This window comes from Sus scrofa, chromosome 3 (genome assembly GCF_000003025.6).
Source record: "Sus scrofa isolate TJ Tabasco breed Duroc chromosome 3, Sscrofa11.1, whole genome shotgun sequence".
Taxonomy (NCBI): domain Eukaryota; kingdom Metazoa; phylum Chordata; class Mammalia; order Artiodactyla; family Suidae; genus Sus; species Sus scrofa.
In genome coordinates, this window is record NC_010445.4 from 1,861,487 (window position 1) to 1,886,063 (window position 24,577).

Consider the following 24,577-nt stretch of genomic DNA (forward strand, 5'->3'; position numbering starts at 1 on the left):
CCCTGAAAAACAACTTTTATTTACAAAGGCCAATAGGGAGCAGCACAGGGGGAAGACCTTATCCCTTCTGAGATTCATGTACGAGTCACGCATAAGGCGAGAATATTACTAAACACAAACGTGGAAGACCAGCGAGTCCACCACCTCCGACCACGGCCACCCGACGGTTCTCATTCCAACTCTGAGATGCGCATTCTTTCAAGGAGGCTCATTCTGCAGGAGCAGCTGCCAAAAGACCCGTGGGAACTCTGGAGGTCAGCACCTGGAGAAGTCGCCCGACACCCCTGGCTGGTTTGTGTGTCCACTCTCCCGTCCTCGGAATCTCTGAGCCACACGAGAGCAAACCCTGCTTCCAAAACCACAGGAGGGGTTTGACTTGGCCCACACGGGTTCTAATGGAACTGAAATTTTATCCTGATCTTATAGGTGTATAGGGCTTTCTGCAGAGGGTTCTTTGTTTCTTTCTTTCTTTTTAAATTTTTTAGTCTTTTCTAGGCCCGCAACTGCAGCATATGGAGGTTCCCAGGTTAGGGGTCTAATCGGAGCTGTAGCTGCCAGCCTACACCACAGCCACAGCAACGCGGGATCCGAGCCGCATCTGCAACCTACACCATAGCTCACGGCAACACCAGATCCTTAACCCACGGAGCGAGGCCAGGGATCAAACCCGCAACCTCATGGTTCCCAGTCGATTCATTAACCATTGAGCCATGACGGGAACTCCTGCAGAGGGTATTTATTTCTTAAAAAATGAAGCAGAGCCCTGCAGTCTCGCCCCGTAGGTGGGAGCTTGGTGGCTGACCGTTTCCTGGTGCAACTGGTGTTTTTGGCTGGGATGAGCCTTCTGGTCTGTCTGGTGGGGCAGCGCCACAGAGACAGGCGCAGGGGAAGGTGCCTCTCGGCCCCAGGCCCTGCTCCCGTCCCTCCCTGTGCTGTTCCTGCAGCCGCGGGTCCTGCACGCAAGCCGGGCACCTGGCCTTCTCCAGGGAACAGATCACACAGTGAGGGTCGCAGAGCTGCCGCAAAGGGCATGGGACCTTGGACATCGGCCGAGGTCGCCGCCTTGAGGGGCGTCATCTCCCGAGGGGGCTCCAGTTCACTTTTCCTAGATCAGCCCTGCCGGAGCCAACGAGCAGAGGCAGGCAAATGCTCACCTGTACACTGCTTGGGGGTACCTGCTTGGAAACCTCAGGTCCACGAGCTGACCTAGCCGTTCTCAGCGGTGCCTGTGGCCCGGCCCCTGCAGGTCGCAGTGCACAGGGCGCTTCCTCCAGGTCCAGGCAGGGCGGCCCTGCCCGGGATCTACTGGCCGCAGGACCCAGACAGTAAGGAGGAATGCAGAAAGGCCAGTTTTTGAATGGGGCGGGGGGAGAAGCGGCCCCCTGGGGACATGCAGGCCCAAGGTCATGGCCCCCTGGGTGCCTTACTGGGTGGACGGGTGTCTACAGGCCTTGGGCTGAGCCAACAGCCCGAAGAGGAACAGACTCAGTGCAGGAGACAGGGATCAGCAAGGAACTCAGGCAAGTCAGCACTCAGTCCCGAGGGAGACGAGAGAACAGACGGACCTGGCAGCTCACAGACCAAATAAAGAACGACCCCCACAAGCCTGGCCCCCCGGCCGAACTTTCTTCCGCTCCCTGTATGAAGAGCAGCTGTGTGGAGAGGCGCTAGGTGGGACCCAGCGAGACTCAGGCTGGGGGACCCCTCCCTCTCCCACGGGACAGGGCCCCTCCTGGCCACGCGCCTCGCGAGTGCCGCGCCAGAAGCTTCTGACCACTGTGAGGAGGGCCCGGGAGCCGCCCGGAAGGACGAGTCTGAGCTGGGCTCCCTGAATTTCAACATCAGAAGGGCCGCCGCACTGCCAGGGTTCTGGGGTCCCCCTGTGGGGAGGGGGAGGGTCACCCAGCGAGCGAACCATCCCTAGAGTTCAGGCCACAAGCGAGCTTTGCACCCTCGGCTCTCCCCTGTGGTGCCAGCCGTCCCGGGATGCTCAGGCGACGGTCCGGCACCAGGCCTGGGGTGGGGGTGGGGTCTAGGTGCCCTTAGGCTGCCACCCAAGCCTGGGCTCTTCCTTTCCACCCATCAGGAAGGGCTAACCTCAGACAGAGAACCAGAACCAGCTGCTGGAAGGACCTCTGTGCCACACCCGTGGGGCTGGGCCTGCACCCAGCGAAGGTGGGGGGCCTTTCCCTCCCTTCACCCCCTGGGCCGCCCCGCAGGGGCCGTAGCACCTGCCCCTGGGCTTGGGGAACAACCTCGTGCTGCATGTTTCCAAAGCAGACCTGATGCTGCTTCTGTGGTTATAATTGGGTATTTTGTTGACTTAATCTACTCAGCGACAAAATCCATCACCAGACTCCTTGCTGGAACAGCAGCTCTTGGGGACAGTGCCCCCAGGGGTTGGGGAAGATGACGGAAGACAGATCTGTGTGGTGAGGGGCAGGAGGGGGAACCCCAGGAACCCGAACCCGCTTGGGGACCCCGACGACATTCATCTCGTAGCTTCTGAAACGGCCAAGTTTTGTCTCGGGGCTGCGGGGGCCCACCCACTGCAGGCCTGGGTGCTCGCCCTTCCCAAAGGCACAGCTTCCAAAAAGAGTGGCTGGCTTGCCTGCCGGGCTGCCGCCAGAGCAGGTGCCAGCTGGGGGGGGGCTGTCGAGGAGCAGGGGGAGGGGGAGAAGGGGCACCACCATCCAGGTGAAGCCGCTCCGCCCAGTCTCGGCCAAAGGCCCCAGGAGAAGGTGTTTTTGCGGGGCTCCCTGGCGGCCCCCCCAGTCTGTCTGGCACTAAAGACCATGGGGTGCGGACAAGGCGACCACTTTCCAAAGAGAAAGGCCTCTGGGACCCTAAACAAACAAGCAAACAGGTAACACGCAAAAGAACCCCAGGGGAGGGTTAAACGGGTGGTGTTCTTTCCCTAACTGGGTAAGTTCCTTTCCAGTGGTGGCTACTTGTCCTCTAGCCTAACCTGACGGAGCATCGCCGCACCGGGGCAACGAGCAGAGGCCTGGGGCCGCGAGGCGCTTCTCTTCGCGGGCAGAGGCACAGCTAAGACGATCTCGTCCGAGTCGTCGGAGTTCACTTCCTCGGCGGCAGGGGGAGGCCCCGCGGGCGGCTGCCCCGGGGGAGGGGGCTCTGTGGAAACAGAAAGGAAGCAGAGACAGGGAGGGAGGTCACAGCTCCGGAGCCACCTGACGCCGTGCCCCAACGCCAGCCTCGTGACACCTGCCTCCGCCTCGAAGCTCAGCACCAGCATGCTGGCCTTTTTCCAAAAGCAAAGCACCTGCAACAGGGGAAGGCTGGCCAGCACCGAGGAGACTCAGGCCCGGGGCAGGAATTCTCCATCACGCTCCCAGCAGTGTCCGGGAGGCTGGGCCCGGGGGGCCGGCTGTGATTCGTGGGCGCCAGCTTCCTTGGAGGGACACGCGACCTTTCAGAGTGCACGCCCCCCACAGGGGGCTGGGGGCCGGGGCCGGGGACCGGGCCTTGACACGCCAGCACCCAGTGACCCCCTACCAGCTTTCCAACAGTGGACTCCGCACCCCCCCAGCCCCTGCAACGTTCTTCTCACACAACCAAACTCTCCAAATCCCATAATCGACGCTGGTTGGGATGCCATCTCCAGACCCAGCATCACCCCAAGGGGCCACGGGGACAAGAAGCAGGTCCCCGCTGGGCCTGGGGCCCGGGAAGAGGGCTCTGCTCTTACTGTTTCAGAGAGTTAAAAAAAAAAAAAAAAAAAAGAGAACCAATCACTGATTCAAGATAAAAGAGGGAAGGAAATTACACTCTGTGCTGCTGATATTGTAACTGTATCAGCTTTTTTTTTTTTTTCCTGTTACTTTCAAGAAAATTATGAAAGGGGAACCTTATGAAATTAAAAACATCAGTTTTCAAGGATAGCTTCAGTGTTTTCCCTTTAAAAACACTTCCGCAATCAGCTCCAACAAGGGCTTGATGGCCCCTTGTCACAGAGACCGGTTCCTTGTGTAGACAAGAGCTGAGGGTCTGAACACCTTCCGATGGTCCCTTCTGGGCAGCAGGACGGGCTGCCGCTTTAAAATGACATGCATTTCACGAGAGCAGGAAAAGGTAGCGTAAAGAGACATTTAGCCCTGCTCAGAGAATCTAAAGGTCACCAAACAGAGCGTCTGGTGAAATCAGACTGAAACGGGTTTTTGGAGAATAATGTGCAGCCTTTGGGGAGCTGGAACGTTCTAGGGCGGCCCCTGCGCTCCCCGCATCCGCCCATCTTTCCTTTAAATCCCAGGGCTGCTGATCGCTCTTTGCTGGGCTTTGCAAGTGAAAGCAGAGCCTTTGGAGAGAAGAGCAAAGTTCAAAGTTCGCCAGCTCTGGCAAAGCGAGAGAAGGCGGTGAATTGGAGACAGTGCAGTTTCCCACGCGGTGATGATTTCAGGTCAGAAGGGCAGTGACCCCCACACCCCCCAGGGCAGGGCGGCGGGGCTGCCGGCTTCCCGGGCCCCATGGCCTGGGCGCTTCATCCTCAGGGGCCGGCCCCTCCCTGGCCTCGGCGCTGCTCCCGTCGCTGTGGTCCTGCCCTGAACTGACAGGCGAGCCAGAGGCTCCCGCCTGCGCAGGCTCGCCCACCCACGCGTCTTCCCACCCTCACACCTTTGGTTCAGAAAAACTGCTTCCTCCTGCGGTTTCTCCTTGATCTGAAGCCCCAGTCCCTGCCCGTACCTGCCCTTCTCTGACTCCGTCTTTGCAGCCTCAGCCCTGCAAGCCCTTGCCTGCAAGGTTCTCCAGGGCCAAGTGCAACCGTGTTGAGCCTGCCCGCCACGCTCACGACCACCGCGCTTCCTGCTCTAGGGACAGTCCAAGAGCTCAGAACACATCTCGAGCCCCACACACAGTCCGGGCAACTGCAGATGGCTTCGCAGGTACCCTTCGGGCTAGGAAGGGCCGGAAGCAGTCAGACCCACAGATGTCAGGACTGAAAGCGAAGCTCAAGGGACCTCTCTCCATGCTTCGTCTTACACGTGAGGAGTCGAGGCCCGGAGGGGACCCCCCCTCCCAGTCCACAGTGGGCAGGGCTGGACCCGGGCCACACCCGGGGTTGTGGCGGCCCTGCCCATTCCAGGGCTTCTCCACGGACTGTTACTGGATCTTAATGAAGCAGAAAAGGAAACACAAGCAAAGTTTTACTTAAAACCAACAAACAGGAGAAATACGGGCGCAAGGGCGGGCAACCACCTTGCTGCAATGAGAGTGAGAATAAAAATCAGAGCCACGAAGCTCCAACTGCACGGCCTGTGGAAATGATGGCACAGGCCGCTGTCACCCACTCTGGCGCTAGCTCCAGCTTGGTGAGTGCCAGGGGGTGCCTTAGGGGCCCGTCTCTTTCCCCCACAACCCATGGGACAAAGGACAAAGCTGTGACAGGGAGGCTTGGCCACGGTACCTCCCGGCTGAAGCACTACTCAGCTTGCAGGGGGTTGCATGGGACAAGCTCCTTTGGCTCAAACCTTGGAAGGCCAGCGGCCCCTCGTGTGAAATCCAAAATGAAATGGGGAGCTCCCGTCCCAGCGCAGCAGAAACGAATCTGACTCGTACCCATGAGGTTGCAGGTTGGCTCCCTGGCCTCGCTCAGTGGGTTAAGGACCCGGCGTTGCCGTGAGCTGGGGTGTAGGTCACAGATCTAGTGTGGCTGTGGCCAGCAGCTGTGGCTCCGATTCGACCCCTATCCTGGGAACCTCCATATGCCGTGGGTGCGGTCCTAAAAAGCTAAAAAAAAAAAAAAAGAAATTACCGGGAGAAGCCTCTGGAAAGGGTGGAGCGGAGGGCTCGTCCTGCAGGGTCCATGCGGATCTCTCAGTAAACGTGGCGGTGGTAGTTCTTGCACCGGCAGCACTGGGAAAAAGAGAGAAGCTAGCTGATTCTGATCTAAGTGAAGGCTACCGCTGGGCTCACTGGTTTGCTAAAGGCACCTGCCCTGGGGAGGTGTCTGGCACCGCCAGCCACACGCCAGACGCGGGCTGGGTCCTGAGACAGGCTGGCTGGGAGGGGCCTGGGTGTGTCCTTTCCACCCCCTGGCCACGGCTGGCTGTGCCAGGGCCGGCCCCTGACCTGAGCTCAGCCCCTGACCCCTCCCAGGTTACATGGAGTCCAGACCCCGAGATCCTGACTCAGTCTCTCTCTTTCTCTCTTTCTTTGCTGTGCTCGGGACATGATGAAGTTCCCAGGTCAGGAACTGAACCTGCACCACAGCAGTGACCTGAGCCACAGCAGTGACAATGCCGGATCCTTAATCCACTGAGCCACAGGGAGCTCCAGTCTGTCTCTCCTTTTGCAGAGAGAAATTGGAGACATCACAGCAATGGGTGGCTGCCGCTTCTGCCACACGGACCGAGCAGCAGGTGTCTGCGCGAGAGGGGGGCTGCGGCTGGAGGGCAGAGAGCAGCCCCGGGGCAGGGGGAAGGGAAGCCTGGCTCTGGCCCCTCCTGGACCCCTGTCCCCTGGGAGGGGCTCTCTCAGCCTCGCTGCAAATCCACACTCTGCCCGAGTCAACTTATATGGGCTTCTGAACTGCTGCAGCCAGGACACTGTCCCGACTAAGCTGCGGGAGACCCAGCAGGAATGGTGCCGCTGACAGTGAGGGTGTGGCTGCAGGAAGGCCTCTGATAACACCCTGAACACCTGAACATGTGTCATAGTCCCGTATCCTTCAGCAAGGGGCAGGGCTTGGGACAGGCGGAGGAGAGCCAGTGCGCAGACGGATGGTCCCGGAACTGCGCAGGTCTCACCCGCTCCGTGTCCTCCCAGCCACAGGAGAACGGTTCTAAAGAGGCCTCGTCCCGGGGACCAGAACCTGTGGCCCACCCACCTGTGTGGCGGGGGTGTCACTTACCTTCTGGCGTCGCGCCCGGGGCCTGGGCGCTCGCTACGGCCTGTCTGGCACTGCCCTGTGATGCAGAACAGAGAGGGGCCCGCCAGGTGCGCTTACCTGTGCCTGGCCCGTGCCAGGTGTGCCCGGAAGACAGACTGGATGATGGTAATGGCCTCTTCTTGCCCTGGGTCACCCCCGGCCTGGACGTCGGGGCTCGGGACGAGAGGCCGTGGAGGGTCCTGTGGCACAGAGAGGACAAACCGTCTGAGGCTCTGCCACCTTCCACATGTGGCACGAACGCCGCCCTGGCCCCTCAGTCCAGGGGAGAGCACGGTTCCCGTTCAGGCTGCCCTGGTCACTACCCTCAGCAGTTTCTGAGGGCAGGTTGTCTCTTAGACCCCAAAGATTCTGGAAGTGTCTTTGCTATGTTTTATTTTATTTTTGTCTTTTCATACCCATGGCATATGGAGGTTCCCAGGCTAGGGGTTGAATTGGAACTACCGCTGCCGGCCTACGCCACAGCCAGAGCAACGTGGGATCCGAGCCGCATCCGAGACCCACACCACAGCTCAAAGAAATGCCGGATCCTTAACCCACAGAGCAAGGCCAGGGATCGAACCCACGTCCTCACACATGCTAGTCGGGTTCGTTGCTGCTACGCCACAGTGGGAATCCCGCCTTGGCTGTGTTTAAGGCCGAGTCTACACTGCGAGGTGGGCCCGCCTTGGCTGTGTTTAAGGCCGTGTCTACACTGCGAGGTGGGCCCGCCTTGGCTGTGTTTAAGGCCGTGTCTACACTGCGAGGTGGGCCCGCCTTGGCTGTGTTTAAGGCCGAGTCTACACTGCGAGGTGGGCCCGCCTTGGCTGTGTTTAAGGCCGAGTCTACACTGCGAGGTGGGCCCGCCTTGGCTGTGTTTAAGGCCGTGTCTACACTGCGAGGTGGCCCGCTTGGCTGTGTTAAGGCCGTGTCTACACTGCGAGGTGGGCCCGCCTTGGCTGTGTTTAAGGCCGTGTCTACACTGCGAGGTGGGCCCGCCTTGGCTGTGTTTAAGGCCGAGTCTACACTGCGAGGTGGGCCCGCCTTGGCTGTGTTTAAGGCCGTGTCTACACTGCGAGGTGGGCCCGCCTTGGCTGTGTTTAAGGCCGTGTCTACACTGCGAGGTGGGCCCGCCTTGGCTGTGTTTAAGGCCGAGTCTACACTGCGAGGTGGGCCCGCCTTGGCTGTGTTTAAGGCCGAGTCTACACTGCGAGGTGGGCCCGCCTTGGCTGTGTTTAAGGCCGTGTCTACACTGCGAGGTGGGCCCGCCTTGGCTGTGTTTAAGGCCGTGTCTACACTGCGAGGTGGGCCCGCCTTGGCTGTGTTTAAGGCCGAGTCTACACTGCGAGGTGGGCCCGCCTTGGCTGTGTTTAAGGCCGAGTCTACACTGCGAGGTGGGCCCGCCTTGGCTGTGTTTAAGGCCGTGTCTACACTGCGAGGTGGGCCCGCCTTGGCTGTGTTTAAGGCCGAGTCTACACTGCGAGGTGGACCCGCCTTGGCTGTGTTTAAGGCCGTGTCTACACTGCGAGGTGGGCCCGCCTTGGCTGTGTTTAAGGCCGTGTCTACACTGCGAGGTGGGCCCGCCTTGGCTGTGTTTAAGGCCGAGTCTACACTGCGAGGTGGACCCGCCTTGGCTGTGTTTAAGGCCGTGTCTACACTGCGAGGTGGACCCGCCTTGGCTGTGTTTAAGGCCGTGTCTACACTGCGAGGCGGACAGAGTGCTTGATGTTTCTCAACATCCACAGCATCTGCCTGAAGCGAAACCCAGATGGAGCCATGCTAGCTGCAGCCTGGCCGGTAGGCGCTGCACAACGGGGGGCAGGCAGACCCGGGCAAGGCGGGGCATGCGGAGCCAGGGGTGCAGCGCTCGACCTGGGGCTCAGGCGTGAGAAGAAACGGAGAGAGGGCACCAGAACTTAGGATGCGTGCAGCCCTCTGAGGGTTACCTGGCGGGGAGGGCTTGGCACGCTGGGGGGTTCTGAGCCGCACGCTCTGCTCGACAACAGCTTCACCCGTGCTAGATGCCCCCTGAAAGCCGCCTGCAGCACCACAGCCGCCTGGCAGGAGATGAGAGAGGGGTGGGTGTCAGTGGATTAACGGGATTCCAGAGGGAAAAGCTCCAGCAGGGGAGAGGGTGACTCCCCTTCGTCCTGCACAGGCCCGGGGACGCCGTGCCTCCCACGGTGAGAAACACACCAATCACGCCCAACCTCGGGGACAAACAGGCCCAAGCGCCCCGAGCCACCGTGAACCAAATCTTGGAATAAATGAATTGTCTGTTAAATGCTCTTACATTGAGCCGCTGACTTTACCCTGCATTAACGCACAGTTACGTTTTCATGTTGAGATGGTTATTCCATGTCGGGATAGTAATTCCATGCTTTCCACGTTTGTCTTCCAAAATCAAGCGGGGTAAAGCAGGATCTCAAACTATCACCAAGAATTATTTGTCCTTCAACCTTGATCTAAAACGATTTTATTTTTTGTCTGTCTTTTCACCCGTGGCATATGGAGGTTCCCAGGCTAGGGGTCTAATTGGACCTACAGCTGCCGGCCTCCACCACAGCCACAGCCATGCCAGATCTGAGCCTGGAGGCACCGGGGCAGCAAGTGCAAAGGCCCCGTGGCAGGAATGGCCTGGACAGTTTCAAGGACGCCAGAGATGCCCCCAGACCGAGCAAGGCTGGAGAGGGGCCCCAGGAGCGTCTCAGGTAGGGTTTTGGGGAATAACCCTGGGTTTTGCTCTGCGCGTGAGAGGGGGTCATTGTGGAGGGATGTGGTTTGACATTTAAGAATGTCCGCCTGCGGCTGTGTGGGGAAGAGGCCGTCACGGGCAGAGCAGAAGCAGGGCGGCCGGCAGCTGAGGTCTGCACCGGCAGCTCTTGGGCGTTGGCAACACACCAGCTGGCCCTTCGCTCTGCCGTGCCCTCCTCTCCCGGGGCAGCCATACCATCTCCCTCCCCCAGGATTTCCTTCCTCTCTCTCCAGCCCAGTCCTTAACTGGCTGAGCCACCAGGGAACTCCCGGCTTGTCTGTCTTAGTGTCTGTCTCCCAAGGGCCCACACTTGCTTGACCCAGAACTGATGACCAAGAGAAGCCGTGGTGAAAGAAAGACGGACGATTGGGTGAATTGTGAAATAAAACTTGCTCACCTCATCCAGAGCAGCCTTCTTCTTCTGAAATAAAGAGATAAATTATAAGTGACGGCGAGGATGAAGTTTTTGCAATAGGGTTCGTTTCTTGACCCTGCCCGCCACGGTCAACCAGCCACAGGAACACGGAGTCGGGGCGCCCTCCCCTCACCGAGAGCCCCTCCCCAACGCCCTCCCCGTGTTCCACGTGCGGCCTCCTGCCCACCCACCCACCCTGTTCCGGAATCTTCAGCTGCGTACATTCTGCCTCCCCTCCACTTTCCTACATGTCAATTGCAGGTGGCACAGAGCCTGGCAAAGGGACCCGGGAAGTATGTGAGGATGTGGGCAACAGAGGGGCCCCTGCTGCTGCACGTGTCTCCATCTGGCCACGTGGCGCGGGGACACCCACCTGGCGCTGGTACATCTTCCACCTGCTCTGCAGGACCCTGGCGGCTGCGTCTCTTCTCCTCTCGGAGCAGGTGGCGGGAGGCAGGGGGGAGCCCCCCGCACTGGTGCCCGGCTCAGCGTCTGGCTGGGAGCGGCTGGCAGTGGCATGGGGAGGGCCGGGCTCTTCCTGGGGCTGCGAGAAATTGAAGGTGTGACGGATGAGTCAGCGGGCCGAGGAGATGGGCATCAGGCGAGGCGGCAGGATATGCGGATATTACAGGCGGAGCTTATCAGACAGGACTTTTTAATTTAGAGGGAGAAGTCCTTGTCCACAGCTCTCTGCGTGCCAGACAACAAAGAAGTCTCTGGAGAAACAATATGTGCGCTAGAAAATGGGGTGAAACGTGGCTTTCGTTAACTGGCGCACCCCCGGTGAGGAGAGGGCAACGTCCCCAGCAGTGTCGCTAGAATAACGGTAACAAGCTTTCCAAGTTCAGTGACACCTGTGTATTAGTGCAAGAATTATCTGCTTTTTTGGGGCAGGGAAGGGATCCGTTTTGGTCTTTTAGGCTTATACGGAATTACAAAAATGGGACTTGTGAGATAAAAGGCAATAGATTCGTCGCTTGGTTTTAAGGTATTAAGAAGTAAGAACTGGCTGTATAGCACAGGAAACTATATCCCATCACTTGTGATAGAACATGACGGAAGATGATATGAGAAAAAGAATGTATGTATATGTATGACTAGGTCACTTGGCTGTACAGCAGAAATTGACAGAACATTGTCAATCAATTATAATAAAAAAGTAAAAAAAAAAAAAAGAAGTAAGAACTGCTATTGTGGCCACCAAAGCGACACTCGCTTCTACCCATTTGCACTGTTCTCCTCATGTGAAGCCTGCAAGCTCAGTGTAGACACGCGTTTCTCAGCGGAGGGGGCCCTTGAAGACAGAAACAGGTGCAAGCGCTGCAAGTCCATGCCTGGGAGACGGTGAAACCACAGCCCCGGCCCCTGGCCCGCGTGGCCTGCCCGCCAACCAGGCTGCAGCGGCCCCCCGCACCAGCCTCCTTAGGGCGAAGAGTGCCTTCCGCCAAGAGCCCGCCACAGCCTGGCCCTTTGACTCTGTTCCCCAAAGGCGGGCCTTGCCTTCTCCCCCAGTCCTACTGAATCTCCAGACCTCAGCTCCCCGGAGGATTCTGGAAAAGTCCGCCACGGGCGGCTGGTGCCACAGTGAGCAAGAAGGCAAAACCAGTTATTTGGACGATAAAGCGCCACTTATTCCAGCAACTCTTGGCAGACAGCTGAAAGGATTTAAAATGTGATTCACATAAAAATTCCTTGAAGCCCTGCGGAAAGCGGGCTCCCGTCACCTCATTTAAACCCACGATGAGTCACTCCCATCGCCACGCAGGGAGCCGGGTCCCCGTTTGGAGCAATGCAGAAGCCGCCCAATTAATCCCATTCTTCTTTGCCCTGAAAATGGAAATGCTTTTCAAGCAGGAACTAAAACCCAAAGCAAAACTCAACTTTTAAAATAAATAACGAGTGGAATCTTGACACCAGGCACATCCGACGCTTGCCTCCGTCAGGAGAGACGAGAGACGACAGACGCAGTTGCTCGAGGAGCGGACCTCCGACCCGGGGGTCCCCGCGACCGCGGCCGCTGGGGCCTGCCCTGAGTTAGTGGTGCCGGTCTCCGAGAACAGAGGGGACCCTGTGGCATCGTGCCGGGTCTGTGCTAGCTGATCGGCGTGCGGGGCCCAGGGACCAGGAGGCTCCCCCAGGCTCCTCTTCCTGGAGCCACTGGGGTCCCGTTAGCACACACGCAGGGAGTGAGTCCTGAGATGACTTTTCCTCTGTCTCCAAACCGACAGGTTGCTGAGACAGCAGGACAGACCTGCTTTTCTTCTGTTCTCCGTGTCCACAGGGAACCCGAGCAGGCAGAAGAGTGGGAGGGACCCTCCAAACCAGACGACCCCCCGGGCAGACCGTGGCTGCCGATTCCGCGCCATGAGGCGAAGATTTGCCCCCAAGCGCTATATGATTTGGAGGGAAAGCTTTCAAAATAAGCACAAGTGTCCACATTCACCTGCGCTGGGGGCCTCCCAGGGCCCAGAGCTGCCCGAGGCACGTGGGTCCTGGGCGGGAAGGCACGTGAGCACCCCACTTGGAAAGGAGCGTTCGACGCCACCCTGAAAGTGACACGGGGCCTTGAGAGGACACACAGGCCCGCTCTGGCTGCGACACTCCCTGGTCAGCGCCCAGGGGCCGACAGCGCGGGTGTGTGGGTATGCAGGGGTCTCCTGAAAAGGGACGGTCACGCAGAGGGGCCAGTGTCCTGGGCACGGGGACAGTGATTCTGCAGGACTCCGAACATTACCCGAGACACCGGAAAAACCAGGACGGAAATGCACCGCTATGGGTAACACGGGACGTCTACCTTACGGAGTGACAGGTTTCCAAAGGCACTGGGCTGGACCCCCACTGTCCAGTCCACGTTTGGCCATCAGGACGTGTGGGATCAAGGGCACTGCCGACCTTCGGGGCCCCAGCCAGCACGCGCCCAGCGAACCACCTTCCTTTGGCCAAACGGGTGGAGCCGTGCTCGGTCTCCACTTGCACTCAGGGCACGCTCAGCAGCTTCTCTAAGGTCCCTCCTGTGTCTCCTCTTTTCCCCCTTCGCTGGGGTTGAAGCGCACAGAGTGTCATGCGCTAAAAGAAGGGGCCTGGCAAGAGGACTCCAGCTGAACAAGGAAAGCGTGGAAGAGCGAGGCGAGTCTAGATTAAAACAATTATTTTCAACTCCCAACTCCCAACTTCGGCCTGCCCCTTGCTCATGGCCAGGTCAGTCCCCGTCAGGCTACTGGCTACTGAAACGGCAAGCGTCTTCTGGCTAAAATGTGTGCCAGGTGAAGCTGCGCCATCCTGGGGGATTCACTGTGTTACATCTTTAGCAGGGGGGCAGAGGGGGGCAGGAGGGGGGCAGGAGGGGGTGGCGGAGGCTGCAGCCCGGGCTGCCTGTCTCAGCGAGTGCCCCTGCTGGACCCCTACCACACACTCATGTGACACACATCTCTGGGGCAAACTGCAGCCACCGGAGTTGAAAACTCCAGCTCTGAGTGTTGGGTGTTAACAGACACAAGATTACAACCGCCCTCTAGAGACTCCTTTAACTGGCGGGGGGGGGGTGGTTATTGAGGAGACACACTCCAGCCACTGGAAGTCCAAGCACAGGAAGCCCTGGGTCACTGGGGACCAGAGGCACCCTCGGTTCCAGGAGGTGCCAGGGGAGTCCCTTGTCTTCGTGTCCACGGACATGGAGGGAGCAGGGGACAGGGAGGCGGGTCTTCCGAGACACCTCCTACCTCCCACCGGCCCTGCAGAGGGGACGGCCCTCCCGCGCCCACCCTGGTCACTCAGCACCCAGCCCAGCACCCGCTGGGAGGAGAAGCCACAGTGGGCAGTTCGCCCACCAGGCCTGAGTCAATGCCAGGCTCCGCAGCGTTCATTAAGCCACGGGCTCCTCACTGCATGTCCACGCCTTCCCTCTGCGGCCTCCCCAAACTCCCGGTCACTGGTCACCGTCTAACGGCAGCCCAGGCCTTGGTGGCTATTTAAACTTCTTACACACTGAAAGTTCTGGGAAGAGCTTTACTCAGCAGCCTGTCTACGACGTGACCGCTGGCTTGAAAAGTCGATTAACTGACAGCCAGTGGGCCCAGAACTCCAGGATGCAACACGCACACTTCAGAGAAACCCACTGGGGTGACACAAGGAAATTGTGTGGTCAGTGCGGGAGTCAGGAAGCACGCCGGGCGTGGCGACAACCAGAGCCGTCACGCCTCCGCCTGGAGTCCCACCCGGCTGCACGAGAGGTAAAGCACAGGCCGTACCTCGGGAGTCGTCTCCACGGGCCCATCTGCCTCCTGTTTCTTCCTTTCTTCCAGTTTTCGAAGCTTCTCCGTAAGTGCTCGAATCTCCTCTCTAAAGTGGGGGGGAGAAGATGACACCTTACTTGTCGTCATGCTGGACGAGGTGTCTGTATGACAGTAGGGGCGGCAGTCTGCAGGCCTGGCAGGGGCGCCCTCCCGAGCGAAGGGGGTGCCTGGCTCCACACACCAGAGACCCCTCTGGACCCCACTCCTGACAGGCCGTGTGCCTGATAAATAGGACTTGAAAGGTGAAGGAAAAATAATTCTTCACTGTATGCCTGCCATTCTGACTGACTTTATTCCTGGCCTTCTGACAAAATCTAGCCACATTTAGTCTGAAAAAAAATTGTTTTGTGCATTTCGGTGCTCTGGGTCATACTAATTATTATTAGCACTAAATATTTCTGCTCAGGTTTCTAACCTACTTCTGGGGGGCATTTGCTTTTGAGATGAAATTCACAGAACACAAAATCCGCTACTTATTTATTTTACTTTATTTTTTTTAGGGCCATACTCGCGACACAGGGAGGTTCCCAGGCTAGGGGTCCAATCAGAGCTACAGTGGCCGGCCTACACCACAGCCACGGCCACATCAGATCCGAGCTGCGTGTGCCATTACACCACAGCTCAAAGCAACGCCGGCTCCTTAACCCACTGAACCGAGCGAGGCCAGGGATCGAACCTGAAACCTCACGGTTCCTAGTCGGATTCGTTTCCACTGCACCACGACGGGAACTCCCCAAATCCAGGTGGTTTGGGGCAGTCACCATGTTGTGCAACTAACATCACTCTAATTCTGGAACACTTCTCTCACCCCCGAAAGAAGCCCCTTGCCTGTCCCCCCCACCACTGGGCAACCGCTCATCCGCTGTCTGTCTCTAGGAATGTGCACATTCTCGCTGTTTCCAGACCCTGCATTACGCGGGCTCTTCTGCCTGCCTCTCTCACGGGGCAGCATGTTTGTGAGGCTCATCCACGGGCAGCAGGATATAGTTCAGGCTTTTAATCGACCCATCAGCTGATGGACCCTTGGGTCATCTCCACTTCCCGGCTACTGTGAACAGTGATGCCACTGACACCTGGGCTGCGTCTGGACCGGCAGGTGCCGAGACTGTCCAGCAGATGTGCCGGCGGACGTGGGCAGCGGTGCTGACCGTGATGCCGAAGACACAAACACGGGCCTAACCACGAGGAGGCTTCCCTAGGGGTGGGATCCTTGCTCTCAAGGAACCAGCAAAGCCCTGGGAGCTTTCAGGAGAGGCGTGAGGGGATCTGGCTGGAGCTTTCTCAGAGCCTCTCTTATAAGGAGAGCAGCTGGGCGGGGAGTGGGGGCGGCAGGAAGGGTCTGGGACTGGGTGTCCTCTGCCTCGGGCCACTCACCTCAGGCCCTCCTCTCGTTCTCGTCTCTCCTTCTCACCCTCCTGCATGGTTTCCAGCTCCCGCTGCAAATCAGCCTTGGTCTGCAGTAGCTGCTTCACTTCCAAACTGAACGAGGAACCAGAGACATTTCAGCATTTTTAAAACGAGGCTCACAGTTACGTGGGTCATCACAGAGCAGGAAGAGATGCCAGGAAAAATAGAACGTCCTACCTCCTTACTTTTTATTTTATTCTATTTTTTGTCTTTTTGCCTTTTCTAGGGCCACTCCCGTGGCATATGGAAGTTCCCAGGCTAGGGGTCCAATCGGAGCTGTAGCCACTACCCTACACCACAGCCAGAGCAATGCAGGATCAGAGCCGAGTCTGCGACCTACACCCCAGCTCACGGCAACGCCGGATCGTTAACCCACTGAGCAAGGGCAGGGACCGAACCTGCAACCTCATGGTTCCTGGTCGGATTCGTTAACCACTGCGCCACGACGGGAACTCCCCCACCTCCTTACTGATGACGGATGATGATGGGGGCAGGAGGGTAAAGAAAGGCCCTTCTTTGTAACTGCGGGGAGCAGACCGGAGGCCCGATGCCCAGCTCACTCAGGGATTTACCTGCTGTGTCAGGTGAGGGCTGCAGGGCTGGCTCTCTCGGGCCTCACCGTTTCATGGGGCGAGGCACTGACCCAACGGCCACACAATTAGGTCCCTTATCTGTACTCAGATGCGTGTTCCCAAGGGCTCTGTGGACTAGAGGGTGGCTCAGCCTGTGCTGAGGCCTCGAACACAAGGCGGTACCCAGGCACCTCCCACCAAACCGCTTCCAATGGGCTTTGCTGTGCCCCACAGGTAACATGTGGCTACGAACGTGGCCTTAAGACGTTCCACTGCTTACTGTGGGGGTGGCCTCACACGAATGAGCTACGTCACCCGAGTGTCACACAGGAAGGGCTCAGTGAATAGAAGCTCTTATCCTGCAGTGAGATGGCTCACGAGCTAACCAGACGTGCTACGTACTGTCAAAGTGACCAGCCTGATTTTATAAAGAACTATCCCATGAATGCACGATTAGACCTCAACTGGAGGTGAAGAAACAGGTGGAGTCGGAGTTCCCATCGTGGCTCAGTGGTTAACAAATCCACCTAGGAACCATGAGGTTCGATCCCTGGCCTTGCTCTGTGGGTTGAGGATCTGGCGTTGCCGTGAGCTGGGGTGTAGGTTGCAGACTCGGCTCGGATCCTGCATTGCTCTGGCTGTGGTGTAGGCTGACTGCTACAGCTCTGATTGGACCCTAGCTTGGGAACCTCCATATGCCCCGGTGCGGCCCTAGAAAAGACAATAAGACAAAAAAAAAAAAAAAAAAAACCCGCAACAACCGAAACCAGGTGGAGTGTGAAGGGTTTTACCTTCTGCTGTGAACAGGAGGCAGCAGAGACAGGCCCTTCTCAAATCTAAACGTGCACATGAATCACCTGGGGGTCTGAGCCAGATTCAGGAGATCGGGGCTAGCCGAGGGAACCAGCCCCGGGTGGGCGGGGCCTGCCGTCCGCATCTCTCATCAGCCCCCAGGTGGGCGGGGCCTGAGGGCTGCCTTTCTAACCAATCCCCGGGTGGGCGGGGCCTGAGGGCTGCCTTTCTAACCAATCCCGGGTGGGCGGGGCCTGAGGGCTGCCTCACTCATCAGCCCCCGACTGATCCTGAGCGTGGCTTCCCAGGGCACACTCTGAGCAGCCAGGTCTGATGGGTTTCGCTCACTCACTTTGACAACTGCACCTAGAGAAGTCACAGGTAAACAACAGGAGGAGAAAGGAGCCTTTTAAGTGCGCTACAGCCCGAGACACTAGAGAGCAAAGAGTAAGCAAAACCTTGAGGCTTTGCCTGCCAAATGCTTAGGTCCCACTGCCTCCTCCACCTTCCACAGCAGCTGTGTCTTAACTGACACGTAGGTCAGATGTGCTAAACACAGTCCGGAATCTTTCAACTCTTCTGCCTGAGATCGGATGGATGGCCTATGTTCTACACAAACCAAAGTAAATTCTTCCCTAAAAAAGAACTGGGAAATCCCTCTGGAAGTCCCTGGAAAGAGGTGTAAACGGCAGCCCACACGCTTTCAGCGGTGGCCAATTCGTTTCTTTTTACCAGGAAAGCTGCCTTTATTTCACAACTACAACATGAGAAGTTTTAGAGTCACACGGAAATATGTGTGGACGATTACTCCGAGCTGAGCATTCCTCGCATGCACAGGATCGGCTTCACCCCAGCAGCAACGCCTCTCCATGGGAGCGGGACCTCTCCCGCAGGCCGGAGGCCACGGGGGCCGGGCCGTTGGGCCTGGCTACGTACTCTCTCTCCTGCAGCTGGGCCTGCAGGGCGCTCCGCTCGCCTTTCAGGCTCTTCACCGCCCCCCGAAGACGCTCGCTCTCCTCCTGGCGGTCCGGTCTGGGCTGCCGCTGCACCGCGGAGCTGCACGCCGAGTAAGCCGGGGGCGTTGAACTGGCCCCCTCGGAAGCGTGGCATGTGGGGCTTTCCATCGAACTTATTTTCTGGAGGCAACAGAGGCATTATTTCTTAGTTTACTCTGCCGGAAAAGAGGCGAGTCCTGGGGACAAGGGCAGGGTGCCCGGCTAGCAGTCCCCTCCTCTGGATCGGGGAGCGTGCAGACCCAGGCCGGAGGGGGCAGGGCGACCCCGTAATTACACAGAGAAGGGGGATAGGGCGGGGCGGGGGGGGGGGGCGACGCCATGAACTGCTTCTCTTTGTGCTCCGATGCCCTCTTACTGCCCTAGGACGTCTGGGGTCTTCAGCCTCTGGGTTTTGACCCGACAGTGACCGAGACGCTGAACCCTCGAGTCTCAGGGTCGTCAGAATCCCTCCGCGCGGGGAGGCGCGGCCCTCTGCCCCCTGGACAGGCTCTGGGTGCCCTTTTTCCTAATACGCTTTAAACTGCCCACGATTTATAGAAACGGCTGAAGTTGTCTGCTTTGAAAACATGTGAAATGACTATTTTCTCCAGTCCCCCTCTAGGTTTGCTCTGCTCAGCCAAACAAAGGACAGCTTTATCTGGGTGTTTTACCAAAACTCGAAAGGTACTGACATTTCTGACCAATTTCAATAGAATCAGATGGATGACATTCGCAAATTCACACGGGGGAGAAGAGGAGGAAAGTAACTCTGCCGGCTGGCAAAGCGTGGACGAAAAGTTTCTCGAAATTCAGATACTGTACACGCGGTGAGAAGAACCGTCCGCCGTAAGAAGCCCACGCATGGTTACACACCAGAGTCGGACACGGTGTGTTGTGGGATCCCCTTTGCCGTCCGTGACATGGGGACAGGGATGACACGGCCCTCAGGTCCTGTCTGGACCCGCAAGAGTCTCCTCTTGCCAGCGTGCCCCGATTGGAGACAGACGGCGGTGGGGTACACATGGCCTGTCCCCCGCCTTCAGAGACCCCGCTCCCTTCACACAGGCAGGTCCTGAACAGGCAGGTGACACTCACTCACTTTTTCCAGCTCTGCGATCCGCCGAAGCAGCCGCGGCTTGCTCCACTCCACGTAGCCTGCGGGAACCACGGGGTGGGGGGGGGGTGAGGGACACACTTTGTACAGGTGTCCGACTGCCCCTTCGTCCTGACCTTCGCCTGGAGCCTGGCCTGACGGCCTCCTCCCACCCCAAGGCTGGCCCCCAAGCCGGGAGCCCACGGCCGGCAGCCCCACGGTGACGGCATCTGCTCTTTTTCACTGCAGTCAGCGACCCCAGTGGTCTCCTGATGCCTCAGGGTGACCTTGCCCCACCCTGATCCCACCCTGGCGGGCTCTGGCCCCACCAGCCATCAACACGGTTCTTCTCAAGCTCACCAGTGAGGCCACACTGCCAAACCCTAAGCTCCAGGCTCAGCCGTCCTCCTCCCGGGCCCACCAGCACAGTCTCCCAACACCTCAGTCCCCCAGCTTCCTGGACGCTGCACTCCCAGCTGGCCACCCCACTGGGGCTCAGTCCTGGTCCCCTCCCCTCCTCTCTGCTCACTCTGGGGTCTGCCTGCCCTGACTCTCTGACACGCCCGACCTGCACTCAGCCACTGACTTCGCCCGCAGACTCTCTCTGTTCCCGCCTCTGTCCTTCCTGCTGCTCAGATGAAGGCTGTGGCCACCAGCCCCTCCTCTCCCCTCCAGGGTACCCCCAGTCTGTCTTCTGAGTGGCTTCAGGGCCCTCTTTCTCTGCCTGCTCCCACTTTTGTCCTCATCGCCACGACTCTCGCACTGCTTTCCTGGGCTGGGCACACTGGCTGCCCCGCCGTCCCTCCAACACACCAGGCATACGCAGGGACTCTGGAGTGCCCTTCCCCTGGCCATGGGCAAGGCTGTCTTCCCCTACAGGCCTGTGCTGGGCTGTCGCCGCCTCGGGGGGCCTTCCCCGATGACCCTACTCTCAGGTGCACACCGCTGCCCCCCCCGCCCACTGCTGCCTCCTCCTTCTCTGTTTTGCTCCAATGACCATCTGACCTGCACCTGACCTGCTGGCTTCTCTGCTTTGTGGGTTCCTTCACTGCTCCACCTCCATGGCCTAAAACAGCGCTGGGCACACAGCAGGCCCAAGTGTTTGGGACACACTGCAGAGCTGCGCTGTCCAGTGGCCAGTGGAAAAGGGCCTTGGAGGCTGGGAGCGGGCTGGGCATCTGCCCCCAGAGAGCAGGAGACTCGAGCCCTCCCCTGGTGCGTCCCCCGCCCCGCCCCCGGCCCACCCTCTAGGGAAGTAGTCACCCTTTATCTTGGAGACGGTGGGGGAGTTGCTCAGCACGCGGTCCAGGTCCTCCTTGAGGCTCTGGTTCTCCTCCGTGAGCTCCTGGACACTCCGGGACAAGCTCAGGAGGGCACTGCTCATTTTTTTCTGCCTTTTAAGGCCGATTTTCTTCTCCACTGGGGGCCTAGGAGCAACAAGACCAAGCGGCTAAGGTTGGGGTTCCTAACCTGGTTTAATACACATCCTTTTTTTTTTTTGGCTGTTTGCTATTTTATGGCTGCACCTGCGGCATATGGAGGTTCCCAGACTAGGGGGTCTAACCGGAGCTACAGCTGCCAGCCCGCACCAGAGAGCCACAGCCATGCCAGATCCGAGCTGCAACTGCGACCTATACCACAGCTCAGGGCAACACAGGATCCTTAACCCACGGAGCAAGGCCAGGGATCGAACCCGAACCTCAGGGTTCCTAGTCAGATTCGTTTCCGCTGGGCCATGATGGGAACTCCTAATACACGTCTTAATTGAGGGTAGGCACACGTGGCCTGGGCTCCAAGTGGTTTCTGCAGGTGAAATCTGTGCAGTTGAACAGGGAATATTAACTTTGAACCTCAGATGAGCAAGCTGTGAGCCCCCCAAATAGAACTCCATTCTTGTCCGGAGCAAACCTGGGTAGCAAAATTCTGTATTCAACCGTGAGGAATGGGCTTTAAAGAGTGTCACTAAAACACTCATGGAAATTTATTCGCTCTCCGGTTCCATCGGAGTCTCGGTAAGAGCTCCGGCTTTGCCTCTTACTCCACAGAGTCTAAGATTGACGCCCGTTACTCACAGATCCTTATCTGCAAATTCACCTACTCACTAAAATGTACTCGTAACCCCCAGATCGATGCCTGTGGCGCCTCTGAGGTGGCTCTGTGGCCACTCCTGGGCAGGGTGGGGCAGGTCTAAGCCAGAGAGGGCGGGTTCCGGCTGCAGGCCAGGCACTGCCCACATCTGATCTCAGATCTTGTGTTATCAACAGAGTGGCTTTTGTGGCCTGTCAAGGGCAGGTTTTCACGTTCCTGTGCTTTTCACTGGGATGTCACCGCCTGAAAGGGTTCCTGCAGCGTGGTTCCCAAGTGCTAGAGGCTGTGCTGGAGGAACCCCGGGTCTTAGAGCTGCGTTCAGGTCTGAGTCAGCGCGGTGGCCGACCGGGTCAGCCTTAATGAAGGAGCAACAGACACTAAATAAGGTGCCTTTACGCAGAAACACACCCAGAGGCCGGTTGGTGGAGATGCTGCGGCCGGAGGCTGCCAGGGACGGAGCTCCGTGCTCCCCGGGGAGCTGTGGTTCGGTACCCGCCTGATCAGGGCTCGCGGACACAATCGCAGCAAATAACACGACTCGACTGGAATCCCTATCTGGCCCTTTACAGAAAGCTTGCCGACCCCCATTTTAAACTTCCGGTGGTGAGGGGAGGACGAAGGGGAAGGCCACGCGTGGCACAGCGTCGGAGCTCAGTGACATTAATGATTCACAGCAGAGGCCAGGGCAGGGCCAGGTCTAGGATAAGGGGTCACTCCTTCTCTAACGTGTGGAGATCCTGATGTCACCCGAGAAAGGGACAGAGGGTACGGGCAATCTATGAGATAAGGAAACTTCTGATAAACTGCCCCGGTGAGATGAACTCTCTTGGGACTAAATGTCTTCCTAAAAGGATCTGCCTTGAAAAAAAAAGAGGGTTTTCAGAGTTCCCGTCGTGGTGCAGTGGAAACGAATCTGACTAGCATCCATGAGGATGCGGTCGATCCCTGGCCTTGCTCAGTGGGTTAAGGATCTGGCGTTGAGTGAGCTGCAGTGTAGGCCAGCGGCTGTAGCTCCAATTGGGCCCCTAGCCTGGGAACCTCCATATGCCATGGGTGTGGCCCTAAAAGGACAAAAGACAAAAAAAGAAAAAAAAAAAAAAGAAAAAAGAAGATTTTCTAATTCTGGCTGGAAAACTATTAAGCAGCAGGAACAATGAGAGCCCAGAGCTCTGAACGGGCTGTTAATGGGTCAGCACATGGCAGCTGTGAGGCCGCGTCTGAACCGCCGCAGAGGGAGACACACCAGCTCTAACCACGAGCAAAACCGGCGCAGGGGCCGGATGCTCCAGAGCCAGGCCAGGGCCTGCAGGCTCCATGCAAGGAGCGTGGCGCTCTGAGGGAGGTTTAGCATGAAGACAGCACATGAGACACGGCTCCAGACGGGGGTCATACTTCTTTCCTGTCGTTTCTGAACTCGCCAGGAGAGTCTGGAGACGATGAATCTGTAAACACCAAGTGAAAACGCACTGAACACAAAATGAGCACGAGGAAGACCTGCCTCTGAAAGCGAGCGCCAAGTTGCGGATCCGAGTTCAAGTCCCCCCCCCCACCCCCGTGCAGCCAGCCCCCCCCCACCCAGGGCGGGGGGGCTCGCACCTCCTCGTAGTAGGTCTCCATGGCATCCGCATCTCCTCCAAGTTAGTGGTCTTCATGTCCGTCTGCAGCTTGCTGAAAGCCCAAGTTCAGAGTTAAGGAGCAGTGCCGGCTTTCCGGGGCAGAGCCAGAGGAAGAGTGCCTCCCAGCAGACCAGAGGAGGCCGGGCTTTGGAAGAGAGCCGGGCTGGGAAGGGAGGCCTGGGTGGCCCTCCGTGGCGGTGGCCTTGCCAAGACCGAGGAGAGAATTCCGACACCCACAGGGCCCTTCCACGCTGGACCGGCCGCTTTCCAGATGAGGTAACGGGTTCCCTAGGGATACTCTTTGCTAATAAGAGGCTGTCTTTAAAACTCGGAGTGATTAGGAAGAAAGACCTCAGGGTTAGACAGGACAAGCCATTTTTTGGGAAGGTGGGAACAATGATTTTTTTACAGCAAAGAGAATCGCTTTCTCTCCCTGTACCGTCTGTGCGATTCTCCTTGTTCCCAACATTGCACAGACTTTAGACAAAAGGTTTTAATAGAGAAACGAATGTCAAGGTAGCGTGTCCAGGATTCTGAAACACAGAAGAAATAAGCAAATAATAAAAAAATTTTAGGCTGACAATTCAGCAAGAAACCAAAAGGGGGGCACATCAAGAGGATACATGGAAAAATAGAAAGTGAAAACTCAGATCTCCTGGAAGTTCCTGTTGTGGCTCAGCGGTTAAGGAACCTGACTAGCATCCATGAGGACTCAGGTTCGATCCCTGGCCTGACTCAGTGGGTTAAGGATCTGGCGTTGCCATGGGCTGTGGTGTAGGTTGCAGATGCAGCCTGGATCCTGCATTGCTGTGGCTGTGGCTGTGGCTGTGGCATAGGCCAGCGGCAACAGCTCCGATTCGACCCCTAGCCTGGGAACCTCCGTATGTCACCGGTACGGCCGTAAAAAGACAAAACAAAAGCAAAAACAAAGATCTCCTTATATAAACTCAAACACAGCTAGGAAGGACTCCCATTGCGATGCAGCGGCAGCAAAGGAATCCGTGCAGGTGCACTAACCAGCCCCGGGACAGGGGCTGCAGCAAGGGAGGTGGCTGGAGGAGCTGTCCGGGCATTAAGGCTCCGATCGAGGTCCACGAGGCTCATACTGGTCATAAGAAGGGACCCCAGAAGACAAAGGAGAGAAAGCGCCTCTTCAATGTAAGGGGAGCAAGAGAAGATGGAAGAACACGGCTCCTGAGCGACGTCTGGAAGAGGCGGCTGCTGTTCGCGTTCATGTTTTGGTAGGAAGGTGAAACTGGCACAGGGACGAGGAGGGGGCTGCGGGGGGAACTGCAGCTGGAGCGGAGGGCCCGAGGCGGGACGGGCGTGTGCCCGTGAGCGTGGCTGTGAACGGGCGCGCCCCTCCCGGCCGGGCCCGCCGCCCCTGCCCGCCGCCGCGTCTCCGTACTTGATCGTGTTGTCCTTCTCCTTGCACTGCTGCTCCAGCTTGAGAATCCTCTGCTTTAGCCCGTTAATCACCTGCCAAAGGGACACCACCTCATCAAGCCCGCCGTCTGCTCGGCCCGGCCGCCCCCTCCCTGGAGGTCCTGTGCCCAGGGTGGCTCTGGAGATCCCGGGTGTCCCCAGCCCACCGACTCTGCAGCACCCACACGTCCTCTATCGGAGCGCGTTGGGACTCGACTGTTCCCCCTGTCAACGCTGGCGTCTC

The 24,577-nt window shown here is 58.2% G+C and overlaps 1 protein-coding gene across 1 annotated transcript in view; it reads right to left on the bottom strand.

The window, feature by feature from the left end:
* Positions 1 to 24,577, bottom strand: part of IQCE (IQ motif containing E) — a 41,621-nt gene continuing 17,044 nt past the window's right edge. The window contains 15 exon segments of the mRNA XM_013992267.2: positions 1 to 3,135; positions 5,771 to 5,871; positions 6,965 to 7,086; positions 8,830 to 8,940; positions 10,036 to 10,059; positions 10,427 to 10,597; positions 14,301 to 14,391; positions 15,720 to 15,824; positions 18,053 to 18,252; positions 19,211 to 19,266; positions 20,468 to 20,631; positions 22,685 to 22,734; positions 22,889 to 22,914; positions 22,917 to 22,960; positions 24,317 to 24,387. Coding sequence (XP_013847721.2) covers positions 2,948 to 3,135; positions 5,771 to 5,871; positions 6,965 to 7,086; positions 8,830 to 8,940; positions 10,036 to 10,059; positions 10,427 to 10,597; positions 14,301 to 14,391; positions 15,720 to 15,824; positions 18,053 to 18,252; positions 19,211 to 19,266; positions 20,468 to 20,631; positions 22,685 to 22,734; positions 22,889 to 22,914; positions 22,917 to 22,960; positions 24,317 to 24,387 — 1,524 coding nt within the window. The 3' untranslated portion in view covers positions 1 to 2,947.